This window comes from Hylaeus anthracinus, unplaced genomic scaffold, assembly GCF_026225885.1.
Source record: "Hylaeus anthracinus isolate JK02 unplaced genomic scaffold, UHH_iyHylAnth1.0_haploid 11985, whole genome shotgun sequence".
Classification (NCBI taxonomy): Eukaryota; Metazoa; Arthropoda; class Insecta; order Hymenoptera; family Colletidae; genus Hylaeus; species Hylaeus anthracinus.
In genome coordinates, this window is record NW_026534333.1 from 9,838,304 (window position 1) to 9,852,112 (window position 13,809).

At 44.5% G+C, this 13,809-nt stretch overlaps 1 protein-coding gene across 1 annotated transcript; it reads right to left on the reverse strand.

Moving 5' to 3' along the window:
* Positions 1 to 7,603: 7,603 nt before the first annotated feature.
* On the reverse strand, positions 7,604 to 13,334 carry LOC128886757 (SOX domain-containing protein dichaete-like). Its single transcript, XM_054141921.1, has one exon. It carries the CDS (start codon positions 13,040 to 13,042, stop codon positions 12,071 to 12,073), a length of 972 nt encoding a protein of 323 aa, XP_053997896.1. The 5' UTR covers positions 13,043 to 13,334; the 3' UTR covers positions 7,604 to 12,070.
* Between the last annotated feature and the right edge of the window lie 475 nt (positions 13,335 to 13,809).

Sequence of the window (13,809 nt, forward strand, 5' to 3'; positions counted from 1 at the left end):
ACCGTCGTCGAAACCCCACCTACCTCTCGGTTCCTCCTTGCAGAAACGTCTTTCTATCCGGCGGTTCGCGGGTCTCGTTTCTGCGCCGCGAGTATCAGCCGCGGTGAAAATTATATCCTGCGTCCGATTGTCAGGCGAACCCGCCAGAACTGGCGCATTCATCCGTTGCACTTGATGCGGCCATTGCATCGCCCGACTTTCGTGGCAGTCGCTGCGACATGCCGGCTTTGAAAGGCTCTCCTTGATACGCGCTGGATATTCCGTGAATACTCGCACGAGGGCCCTCGTGCTGGGAAAAACGGATTCGCCGTGGCGAGGGACGAATAATCCCCCAACCCCCGTTGGTACCCCGCGGAAAGAAATTAGTGAGGAAGACATCGTTTTGTGCCGCGTACACGCACGCGAAATCTTTAACGGTTCGGATGCCCTCCTACGCGAACGAGGTTATATACATACCATTATACATTGTGCGGGATCGTTGTATGAAACTTTGGAAGATTTTTAATTGTGAACGACTTCGCGGATCTCGCTTGTAGAGCAACGATGAGAGGTCGATGGTTAAGGGGTCGACGAGTATGGTCTTCGAGATCGATACAAATCTTCATCAGAATACTCCAAACTACGTTTTCCGATAGTTTTTCTCTTTAGACTTTTAACGATTTATCGAACTAAAAGGATTGTTTCGTCGTAAGCCCTCTATTCAAATATTTATAATCTCTTCGATTTCATCATGGAATTACTAAAGGTTTATTTATGAGATTCTTTTCACTAGAGACATAAAGAAATCCCCGGATGTATAATTCGTTTTCTGAGTGTATGAGAACTATCAAGTAAAGAAGCGAAACAAAGAAGTGAGCGTGTACAGAGAAATCCAAACCACAGTATATTTAAATTAATAAACAAAATTTCCAATGTAATTATACATCCAAGAAGTCTTTCTCCTATTTTCTCGTAAGGACGCAAGCGATATTATACTCTACCGAAAAAAAATACAAAAATTGGCGATAAATAATTCTCGTTCTTAACGGGGTAACTCGAAGACTTAATTGTCTCCGAACCTACGCTACAATGTTGCGAACTGGGGTGGAAGCACATTCACGCGATCGGCGTTATAGAATTTCGAAGATTTCCTCGTTACTCGGACGTTTTACATTTTAATACCATTTTTTCGTGCCCCGTTCGTTAAAAACTCGTCGACGAGAACTCGCGGCGGCTTGCAACGCATTGAAACAGGTTGAATATCATTTACGCGCATTTATTTCGTGCATTCTTCGTCGCATAATTCGAGGTTGCGGTACGATCGGGGGGGCATAAAAGGACTTTTGCGGGAACACAGTCCTTCTCAGTGACATTGTTCCAAGTCGACCCTCCTGGTTTCTTCTCGGGAGAAGTTCTCGGCCTCGGAACAAATTCGCCAGCGCGCGATTGTCGTTTCACGGGCGCGAAAATAATTGTCGTTCATCGTTGCTGGAACAGCGCCGAGGAAGTTCAGCGAGCGAAATGCGCGCGAGAATAAGGCGCCACGGCATTGTTCGAAATGGGAAAGGCTTGTTTTTCGCGACGGTTTCTGAAAAGCTTCGCGGGAGCGGGGGAGCGAGTTGCGACTTTCCTCGCGTTTTCGACGACTTCGTTCGAACGCGAAACAATCGCCGATGGAAGCGCGACTTGTCGCTTGATAAATGTAGAATCCTTTGTCAGCCACGGAGGGGTAACTAAGTGGATTTCTTAATTATTTAGTTTGGAAGTTTCCCGGGGGAATTCGTCCTGGCTGAAAAAGGCTTGGAAAGTTCGCTCGAAGGGGGAGACACCGGAGCGTCACACGTACGATTGGACACCTTCCGCGATCCCCATCGCGGTGGCAACTTTTTACTTGAAATTGTTCGGTGGTCGTTGGACGCTTATGAAGCCGGGTAAATTGCAACCCTTTGAAATTGGAGCGAGAGGGTCTGCGACAGAAACGGCGATACAGTTTAAGAAAGAGCACTGGGTAACCGGGGTGAGAATGTCAAAGGGGGTCTGCTACTCCAGACCTACGACGTAATCGATTTTACTTTGTGTTTTCTTGAAGTCCTGGGCAAATGATCATTACGAATCCTTTCAAAATTTAACACACCCTCCATCTAAAAAAAGGTTCACATTTTCTCTGTAAAACTGCAATTTTTCCTGAAAACATGGCTATGTGTATATTTTACACGAAGCTAAGCCTCCTTAATGAAATTCGGAAAATCGTTACAAGCGATGAATTTATTGAATAAATTGCACAACTCTTCTATTGTAACGCAGTTATGATCTTTCATCGGGAAACTACTGCAAATATTTCCAATTCCCATGGCAGAAATACCAAATCGTCGTTACACAATATCACCCGTTTCAGCGTAACAGCGAAAACCCGAATGCATCCATTAGCGTCGAAAAAGGGGTGGCGAGATGGCGTAGAGCACGTGGCTTCGTCTATTCCCCATTTTTCAATCAATCTCACCCGCATCCGAGAGGCTTCCGGTTTTCCTCGTGCAAACGACTCAAAGCACCCTATTCCGAACCGTACTCCGTTCGTCGAGCTCGCGATCGTCTCAAAGAAATTTAATTAACTAATCATCGCCCGTCGGAAAACAAGAATCGCAGAACCACGACACGTTACAGCCACACGTATCGATTTCTAACGCGAATTACGGTAACTTCGGGTTGTTATTCGATTGGTATTAGCCTGAAGAACAGGCGAAATTTCATCTCTCGTATCTCTCCGACTCGCGCGTTTGCACATACAGAAGCAAATGGTAGCAAAATCCTCGAGAAAGATTAATTGGGAATATTGCTTAATTTATTGTTTAAACTTCGACGCCCCATTTTTGAGAATCTGTGCGCGGGGGACGATGTTTGTAACAACTTGAGGGGTTTATTCAATTCGAATCACTGTTGTTCGCGGCATATGTTGCCATCCGCGACTCTGATGGCGATTGTAACGATGCATCGAACGTGGGTTGCGATCCTGTTCCCGGGCCAAATGTCCCGGGAACGCGATCGAGTGCTTTCAAGATGGAGTGACAAGGTGACACAAAGAACGAGACTTTAATAATGCGAGCGAGTCAAGAGGAAACGAATTCACGTTCCACCCTCTATACCAGTGGTTCTTAACTTTTATTTTCACGTACCCTCCGTGGCAAACTAGCAGACCTCCTGAGCGCTTTCTTAAAATAGTTGTTATAATAGTTCTGTAACATTCTCAGGTATTCGGAATTTTCGTTTCGTAAAAGAATCTCGAATCCAGGAGTTATTAATGAAACACTTTTGTCAGTATTTGAAAGTTAGCCACAATGCCAACCTTGAGCGTTCCCTTTGATATCGGAAACTTACAATTACAAGCTAAGGTAGCTCATAATTTCTCGGCTCAAGACCTAATAGTGACTTTGGGTAACTGTTGTGAAAGATTTATTATAGTCTAATAGCTACCGTAATTTCAAAGTGTAACGTACCCGCCTAATATAGACGGGACGTTTCGGTCACAAAAATGTATCAATCGTTCCTATAAATACTGCCAGACGGTCTCACGAACCCTTTGTTACCCTAGTTTCCCCGATCTCCATAAAATTTCTTAAACCATGCCTAATCCCGTCCTCAGTTATTTCTGTAATCCTTCAGAGTCGTCAATACATTCCTTCGGTACACTTTTATATCGTTCAGCCCTTGTGTCGTTTCCAGTCATTGCTTACCACTAATTCGGAACTCAGCCGATAAAATTTTCCAGAAAAAATCAAGTTATCCAAAATTGTTATTTCAAATAAAATTTTATATCCTGTAACGGCTAATTAAAAGGACATACAAATGTGCGCTTGATATTTCTAGACATTTTCCATAATTGTCACGTTTTCTTGTGTTAGGTAGTCACGGAAATAACTACCACGACAAATATTAAATTACCTTTGAAGAAACTAACTGCAATTCTGTCGAAACATCGACCAGCGTTACCCAAAGGAAACCTCGGTTAGTGTCAATCACGAAGAGCCGTGCCGTGAAGGCCTACGATATCTCATTGTTAGGTATATTATTCTTAGTTTCCAATTGTATGGAAACAAAATTTTAGCCTGGTAGAAATTTTCATAATTATTGGTGTGGCAATAAACGTGTTAACCCTTTGAGTCCTGGATACCCTTGAACAAAGCAATCCTCGTGGACTGCGCTGTCTACTATCGGTTGTGGTCGTTTAGGGCGGAATGCTTCTATAATCAAAACACTGATAATTCATAAGATTGTCAAAGCATACAGTCGGTCCCATAAATATTCGTATACTCTGTATGTATTGGAGGAATTTGTCTAAATATTGTATATATATACAAGCGTAAAGTACATCCATGTATATATTTCTAATGAAACATTTATTTGAAAACATCGAACCTGTCATTTAATTTAGACAAACTTCTTTAATAAAAGGTACGAATATGAGAGTGATTGTATATACGTCTATACAGCACGCGGATAGCTTTCTTTGAACGCGTATTCGCGTCTATAGAGGGTTAAGAACCACTGCTCTGTACAGTATTCTTGCTGTTCGATCCCTGGGATGCCACTTTTTCATTTACGACCGCGACGTCGACCCGCTCCGAAAACAGTTAAGTGTATTATATCATCGGGACGAGAGCACTGTTGGCCTGGAGTGGACATTGTTTCAACCCGTTCGACGAAAACAATGCCCGTGGAATCGAGTGCCTGGGTACCTGGCAGTATGTACGTTTGAAACACTTTTTGCCTACCAGTCGACGCCGACAATGATCTCGTTAAAGAGGCCTGACCGGTCCACTTTGCCCCGATAATGCTTTTCTTTTCAACCCCTCCGCGCTCTCGTCCTCGTCGCGATTGTTTCACGGCAGCCGGAGCTTCGGTTTGTCAGTTTCTCCTTTCGACTTTTCGGCCATCGAGTGCCTTCGCAACGGACGCTACTCGACCGAGTCGGCGACGAGGGGCAACTGTGACTGCTGGGGGCTCGACTTTTACGCGTATCTTTTGCTATCCCAGGGTTATTTACGAACATACGTGGCATACGATTCATCGTGGATGAGTTCAACGCCGCAGCGTAGAACCTCTTTCATTGCTGAGCCGAAATGTCGGGTGATATCAACCCTTTCAGACCTGGCGTCCACAATTGAGGGCACAACATTTTTAAATTACCGACGCTATCGAATACCCCTATTTTTACACACGAAGAAAGACCAGTTTTCCTGGAAAACTACGTTACCAGGTTTTGTTTTATTTTTTCAATGCTACCAACGAGGATCGACATGTGAATGTCGAAATGTTCTTGCGAAAAGATATTGCGTCTCTACTATTTTTGATAGCGGCCACTCGACTATTTCAGCTGGGTTTATAAGAAATAAATTCTTTTTAACATTTCTGTGCGCTAAAATCAGATTCGACAGTCGTGACCATATGCTTTAACTCGTCCTGTATGTACGTACATTCAAGGACACCTAAGCGATTGTTGCAAAGTGCCTGACCAGTCCCGTGCATTAGCGAGCTTATTCACGTTTTATAGATGCCGCAACGAAGGGCTTTACGCCCAATTAACCTCGTGCATTCCGACAAGTTTTCTCGATAGAAACATCCAGCAACTTCATAGCAATTTTATGGCGTCGTTTCTAACACTTAACAAGATTCTTTTCGTTGTACAAATGGACAGCTATCAAGTCAAACTCGAACTGACAAGGGAACATTCAATGGGCCGATTTTGATCAAATTAATGGGGTAGGTAGTTCCCAAAAAACAATTTGACACGTATTCTTTTTATCGGCAATCGTCCATAATGAAGGGGTGGAAACCATGTTTTTTTTAAATATCTTGAAAACTGAGGAGCTAGGACAAACATTTTATTTAATTGAGATAAATAAGATTTATGCCAGAAGAAATTGCTTATTTATTTATTTAAATAATTTATTTTTGAAAAAATGCGTAAACCACTGGTTAAAAGTCTTTAGGGAAAGACCACGTTTCCAATTAATCAGTAAACAAATAGGTATCGTTAATGTTGTTTTACTTGCTGTGTATCTAAATTAAAAAGTGTCTCTAATAAAAGTGATTCTAGCGAAGCTACGCCACTGAAAAATAGATGTCAGTTTTAACAATGACAAAGCTATTCACAGAAAACGAATCAAGGATCCGACTTGGGTGCAACTCCTGTCGTAGCGTTTGAAATTTTTCTCATGACAGACACCGTCGAACGGAAAGCCATTTGAAAGACGAGCCGTGACTAAAGGGCGGTCAAGAAGTCCGACCGGAAGCGACGGGGAGAAGAAGTTCGCGCCCCGTTATCGGCGAGAACGCACAGGAGCGCGCCGTATAATGTATACACACGACGTCGAACGAAAGAGTCGAGGAAAGTGCGTGCACCCCACCGAGGCAACAGCCCAACAGAGCCAGCGGGGTTTCTTAGGGTGAAAAGAGTAAAAAGGTCCCCGCGCCAATACAATTGGCCTCTAAACAGAGGGTAGTTATAGCGAAACGCAATGCCCATTGGGGTGACGCGAAGGACGCGTAGAGATCCTCTCTCCTCGTTGCTCCTGTTGCGCCCCATAAAAGCAAAGGGTGGTCACCTTCGACGATTCGGGGTGAGACTTTTCAATGCACCGACCGTGCACGGAGAAAAAAAAGGATATGTATATATAAGCGTGAATGTGTATACGCGAAGGGAGCGCGACGAGAGGTGTCGTTTGACGAGAACCTGACGTCTCTGATTCCTTCTCTCTTTATTTTCATTCTCTTTTCCCTGCTCTGGGCGGTGGCTTTCAATGGACCTCGGCTTCTCCGATATCGCGAGGAAATTCGAGGTTACGAATTTCGTTTCGGGACCGTGCGTCTCGCCATTGTCCCGCAGCTGGCTGCTCGCCGTGCGAAACGTCGCCCCGGAGTTCGACGGATTCCGATCGCGATCGCTTTCGGGATTCATTGGATATACCTGGGCACCCCGATCGATCTTCGGGTCGAATCGTGACCCAGAACGGGCCCCGAACGAATCCATCTCGGCCGGTGGCAGTTAGGGGTTGAAATGAGCGCAGACGAACAATCGGTGGTCTCGATAAAGGCTACACTTGAAAACGACTCCGTATTGTTCTCAGGCTACTCCAGAGAATGTCTTCTATTATTTTTAATCGCTGAGGTGTTCACGGTAACCCCCTATTGCCATCCGTTTCATTTTTCTTTCAAGCCAAATGTTATTTCTTTATTACTTATACGTTCGCGAGTGGACTGATACTCCAAACCGAACAATAAGTGACTGTAGATAGTGGTATTAGACGTCCCTTGAGAAAAGTGCTCCTAAAAACGAGTCGATATTGCCCTCTGGATACTTGGAAATAATTCTTGTACTATTATTTTTAATCTGTGAAGTGTTAATGTTAATCCACCGACACGAATATTAGTTTTCGTTAAAGACAGAAGTTATTTTTTTTAATTATTATATGTTCCCGAATGTTTCGATATTTTAATCAAAAGATGATTGAATTTTCAATGCTATAGTAAAGCTTTTAATAATTTAATCGATAAAAGAACTAATTCACGAATGCGTTTCACTGGTAAGGTTCGTGGAGAATAACGCAAGGTCAATTAATGGAAATTCATAGAGTCATTTATTACTTCGATTCGTCGATAATAATAAATATATGCACATACACGATAAGAGACATTGTTCCTTTAATCCCACGACTCATTCTCGCTCGACGATAAATTCTCTGTGCCGAAGTTCTAGCAACGATCATCTTTTAGAATGAAATTCCGCCCGTGTGAATTCCGATCGATCGCTCGTGCTAACGAATAATAACAATTTGTTCCTAACAAAACACAATGTACATCATCATCATCCAGACATTCGGGCTTTCTTACGGACTAGCGTCTTACGGACATTCGAACAACATTGAAGAAATGGCGCGCAATGTACATGCGTGGACGAAACCAGAGATGGGCAAAATTTATTTAGCTAACGAACCTCGAATAAGGAAGAAAAGATTAACGACAAATTGGTTACTTTTCGTATAGAAATTCAAATCTGAATTATGGAACGAACAAATGGAGATTCGTTCGATCGATCGATTTTATTCGGAATTCGAATAAATTTTTGCCCAACTCCGTGCAAGACGAGGTTTCAACGAAAGAAGGGGTATCGGGGAAATCGAAAACAACGAAGGGTGTTCGTCGGACACGACCGTCCTGATAAATAACCCTATACACGGTGCAACTATTTAGCGTGTGTGCTCTAGACGTTAGTTACAACAAGAGGTACGAGGCGACTTTTTTTTCTTTAAACCTACGGAAACGACACGTACACGTGATCGCGTGAACGCGGCACACGACGCAACGAAATCACAGTTAACGACTGGTCCATTTACATCCGGACCTTTTGGGCGACGAAAATGCTTTCGAGAAGAGCTTAGTATAGTAGCGCCGCGAATTACCAATAGAAAATACCTCGAGAAATTTACTTTGTTTGATTGCACGTACCGCTACCTTCGTACATACACGGGGTCTCCAAATTAAACAATCAAACTTTTGTTGATACATTCCTAATGGAATTTAGAAGAAATTGTTGTAGGAATATGTACTGAAAACCGCTGTATTAAATGATTATAGCAGAGAGACAAAGAACGAATGCAGTTGCGGTAGTCTTGAATTAATAAAAATGGATATTATTTAATGGGAAACGTGTACTTTTCCATATATTCAATTGGAAATTGTTTCAAAACTTATATTCGTCGAGTTTACAAATAAATTGAAACTTGTGTATCGGATGGTCACGGAAGGGTTAAGTTTTTTGTCAATCATCGAAGTGAGTTAGCATTTCGTATCTTCAAAAGAAATATAATTTATTTAAACAGAAACACGTGGAAACTTGCGAAGCGCCGTGATACAACACCTTGTTCTATTCCTATTCGTAAGAGTATATTGCCACAGTTTGATCGTCTACTTTGGAAACGCTTGGTATTTACAAAAACGATTAATATTAATTTAAGAAAATCGCCTGGTTAATTACACAGAAATCGTCGTGGTTCGCAAGCTGTGCAACAGCGACAAATAAATTCCTCGGAGCTATTTTACCATTGATCGGCAGAAACACTGCATCCGGAACGGCCGGAAACCACGGTTGGCGCAGAGACTCGCTCCGATTCGCTGTATTCCGACGATCCACGGATCAAAGACGGAATATATCACATACGAAGCTTCTCGCCGGCGAATAAGTGCGATCTCTAGATCCGCGTCCTGGACGAAATGTTCGTTCGCTGAGGACGGAGCTCTCCGTAGATCTCTTCCTCCCAGAGATGATCAAAATTCCCATCTAGATAGAAAATTTCGGACAACAGATCAAAATTAAAATTCGTCAATCGTCGAACGAAAATTCGAATTCGAATCACAGATCGAAATTGTATCTCGCGTCGAAGAATTAAACATTTGAACACCGATTCAGGTTGCTCTTATTCATCGTTATCGAGACGAATAAATACGTCTCGGGTATACGATACAACAAATAAACAACTTTTGATGCAGTATTCGTTCGGTACAAATTACGATCAAATGAAGTTTCACGTTTGATGAATAAAAACTTTTCAGAATAAGTGTTCAATCGAGTAAGCGTAACGAATAGATCTCTGTGCAGAGCTTTTATTCGTCCTTTGATATTCAAATAAACTTCTGTCCATCTCTGCTTCCCAAACCTGCCTCTCAGTTTGAGGCTCGAGCCACTTACTTTTTTGAGGCCTCTCACGCTAATTTAGAAACCCACTGTACATTTGAAAAAAGACTTTTTTTATTTACTGTATTTAACGCAACGAGCAATATTATTGCGTTTCTTCGAACAATTGATCGGCACTTTATCGGTAAATAATTTTATTATAACTATGGAATAATTTGATATTCTAACTAATACATTTTAAATGATAGATAAATATCGTAGATTGGAATACCTATAATATCTATAGGTAATATTCAAGTCCTAAGAATATATTTTGAATACTCGTGTATTTTAAATATTTTGAGTACTCACATTTGAAATGATCAAGTAACTATTCATGTTTTTGTTTAACAAAAAAATATGTCTTGCGATCTAATAAATATAAACAATAAGTTACAGAAACTCAAAGTAGGACGCAGTGATAATGCTCATTGTACCGAGAATACAACTCGCTATTACTAAATCATAGTCGTAACACGCAGTAACAATTTTTGCGTGAACTTGAAGATCCCGTAAGTGTGAGGCCCCTCTGGTGATAAGGCTTATCATACCTATACCACTGACGGATCAGGTTCATCTCCAAACAAGACTATCTAACTCGCGAATAATTTTTGAATAAAAATTCGAACCTGAATTACAGAATGAGATAAAAGATTTCCCAGAAGGACCTATAGAATTTTTTTGTTTTAATAACAAAACTTCTTCGTCTTCCATTGTTTATTACAAAAGAAAATCTTAAAGCCTCTTTTGTAAAACCCTTAATTACACGATGAACGATGAACAAAACAAAAACTTAACCGTTCTATCGAATAAACGTAGCGAATGAATACCAGCGCGTTGCTTTTATTCGTTACCTGTTATTCGAATCAAATTTTGCCCATCTCTCTCTCCATTACCCGGAAGTTCCAACAGTTCGAGCGCCAATCGTGTGGGCGGACACGCGAGCTGGAACGAGATCTGACGGAGACCGAACGTACCTTCCCACGAAAACTATTCGCTATCCGAGCAAACAGCCTCTAGGACTCGTTTACATGCGGTGCTTAACCTACGCGGATTGTATATTACGAAATATTTACATCCGTACAAACGATATATTAAAACGAACGGTAACGACGCTCGAGGGCAGAGCGCCAATAGCGCGTAAAGCTTCGCTCGACGAGACAGCCCTGTTCTCCAAACGAAACGAAAAAATGCAGCCGAACCTACGCTATTCGAACTAACATAGAGATCAGAATTTTCGAACAACGTACGACAGATAATCGATTACAAAATGAAACTGTATTTACCATCGACAAATGAAAGTTTAGCTGTACCTCGTTGAATAATAACGGTGCATTTTTATCTCTTCGTCTTCCCTGTTGCAATTTTTACTTCTTTTAATATTAACAATGTATCGCTTTGGTATCGTTCTCCCTAGACTACATTTTTTGGCATAAAAACAGAACTCTTTTTAATAACAGAAATCTACGAGAAATCTATTCTAAGCATCGCGTAACAGTAAAAAATAAATTAGTCCCTAACAAAGCGCGTAGCGTGATATTAATTTTCAAGCTCTGTCTTTCTATACTAATTTTCACGAACCGTAACAAAGGATCCTTCGTAATAAAATTCCTCTGGCAATTAGTTTCTACCATTGTGAAAAGTATTTCGACGACAAAAGGACATTCGATACTCTATAAAACCCTACCCTGTTCAAATAAAACGTTCGAGTAGTAAAGCACTCGAATAGTTTGAACATTCGAATAACGGTGGTTCCGTTGTAATAGAATCTATTTTATGAATCGAACAGCCAATCGCGCCACGGGTGTCTGAAAGCTGCGGTCAAAAGTGTTCGACTTCGTCGGGCGACAGGTAAAGGCACATCCGCAATTAGAAAACATTATTCGAAAACAATGCGTTCCACGCCTCCCTGGAGCCAGGGGACGGTCTATTCACGGGATACCGTAGCGCACAATGAGCGGACCGTTCGATAAAGCAAAACGAATCTCGGGGCCTAAACGGCCCTTTTGTTCCAGCGCATTAATATGCTAATTCAATTATCCGCGTCGTTGCCAGCGAGCCTTCGCTCGAACGTAGATTCGCGGTCGGCCGTACTCCGGTCCTACGAAATTCGCAGCCGCCCGCTATTAACGCTGAACAGAGAAGAAGCGCATCTCACGGATGTGTCCCGTGTGTTGCCCGCGTCGAATCCGAACCGATCTTAGCCCTCGAGCGTCGCGCGTATACTAAATACAACGTCGTCGGGTTCTCTTGAATTGTACATCGAGACCGATCCGCGTAATCGAAACTCTACCCTGGAACTCACCAGGTGACCCTTTCGCCCCACGAATCTTAAAACGTTCTCGAACCTAGACGGGATCTAGGGATCTAGAATATCACGGAGACCGGTCTGCGTAGCTGCTCCAGGTCCAGCGTGGTCGACGACGACGAGTTCGGCACCTGCTGGTGGGACGACGGTATCGGGGTGGTTCCTGGACTGCTGCCAGGGCTGCTGGTGGTCGTGACGATGCTCCCGGACCCGGTCGCCGAGGACGACGTGAACATCAGGTGAGGGTGAGGCGCGGTTGCACCGACGGTGTGATGTCCGGTGGAGAACAACGGACCGAGATGCGAGGCCGTGTTGTGGTACGGCTTACCTGGTGTCGTCGGCGACGAGTAAAATCCAGAGTAGAAGCTGCTGACCACCGCTGCTGCCGAGGCTGCGTTGTTGTTGGCCGCGTCAGCTGCCGCCGCGGCCGCGGCTGCGGCGCTCGACGGCGATCCTGTCCCGCTGCTGCTGGCCACCAATTTGCTCAGGTGCACCGCGTCGAAGGCGGAGCCAAAGTACGGCGGCAGAGGCGGATAGTCGAGAGGGTGCGGGTGATGATGATGATGAGATACTGGAGCAGCCGGCGCTGCGAAGTATGGCGGAAGAGGAAAGCTAGGGAATCCTCCAGGACTCATGGACCCTCCTTTGCCCGGCACCGCTGACACAGGGACCTTCGGCTTCCTTCGTGGACGGTACTTGTAGTCGGGGTGCTCCTTCATGTGCATCGCCCTCAAACGCTTCGCCTCGTCGATGAAGGGTCGCTTCTCCGAATCGGACAGAAGCTTCCACTCGGCCCCGAGCCGTTTCGATATCTCCGAGTTGTGCATCTTGGGGTTGTCCAAAGCGATCTTCTTCCGTTGGATCCTCGACCACACCATGAACGCGTTCATCGGCCTCTTGATGTGCTGCTCCTGCGACGCCGCGGACTGCTGCCCGGCCACGTTCATGTCCTGGCTCACATGGTGCACGGAGTGCAGATCCATGCCCGACAGGAACCCGTAGCCGGGGTGCTGCTGATGAGAGCTCATCATGGTCACCTCGTTGTTGCGTGTACGGACGAAACTGATCGAAGACTCTCACGAACTCGACGGCTCGATTCTGACACTCCTCGAATCTTCTTCTTTTCAACTTCACACACTCGCGAGCGGACCACCGTCGCGCTCGGTTACCGTCCTTATCCTCGTGCTCATCCACTAACTAACGCCTCGTGGTTCGTGCTGAAGGTACGCGGTGCGTGACGGAACACCTGAGTCGAGAGAAAAGAAATCCACAAGTGTCGGGTACGAGAGGTGTGGGCGCAAGTGAGCGCGGCAAAACGTTCGAACGTGCTCGAATGGAGTGCCGGTGTCGACTGAGCGTGGACTGCCCGTAGGACCGGTCCACGACCTGCCGGAGGGATCCATTCTTCCTCTCTCTCTCTTTCCCCCTGAAGGCTGTCTCTGTTCCCCAGGATTTCGAGGGCGGAACCGACGCAGAGCTTCGAACGCCGCGCCCACGAACCGACCCTCTTCACGCTATTCGTCGAGGTTGCTTCGAGTCTACGGCGTACCTTTTCTACCCTTTCTCCCCACTAAATGACACCGGCACACCGACCAGAAACAGCAACCCCTCTGTACCCTACCGGACTGAGGAGGGCTGCTGCTGCTGCTGCTGCTGCTACCTCGGAGACCGCGAGCTGCAATTATTATTATCGATTACCTCGATACGATGAAGTACAAATAGCGTATAGGCTGCCCGTTATTGACTGGCTCTCTGTTCGTGTACTGCCGCGCACGCCGCCACCGACGCGATATCGCGC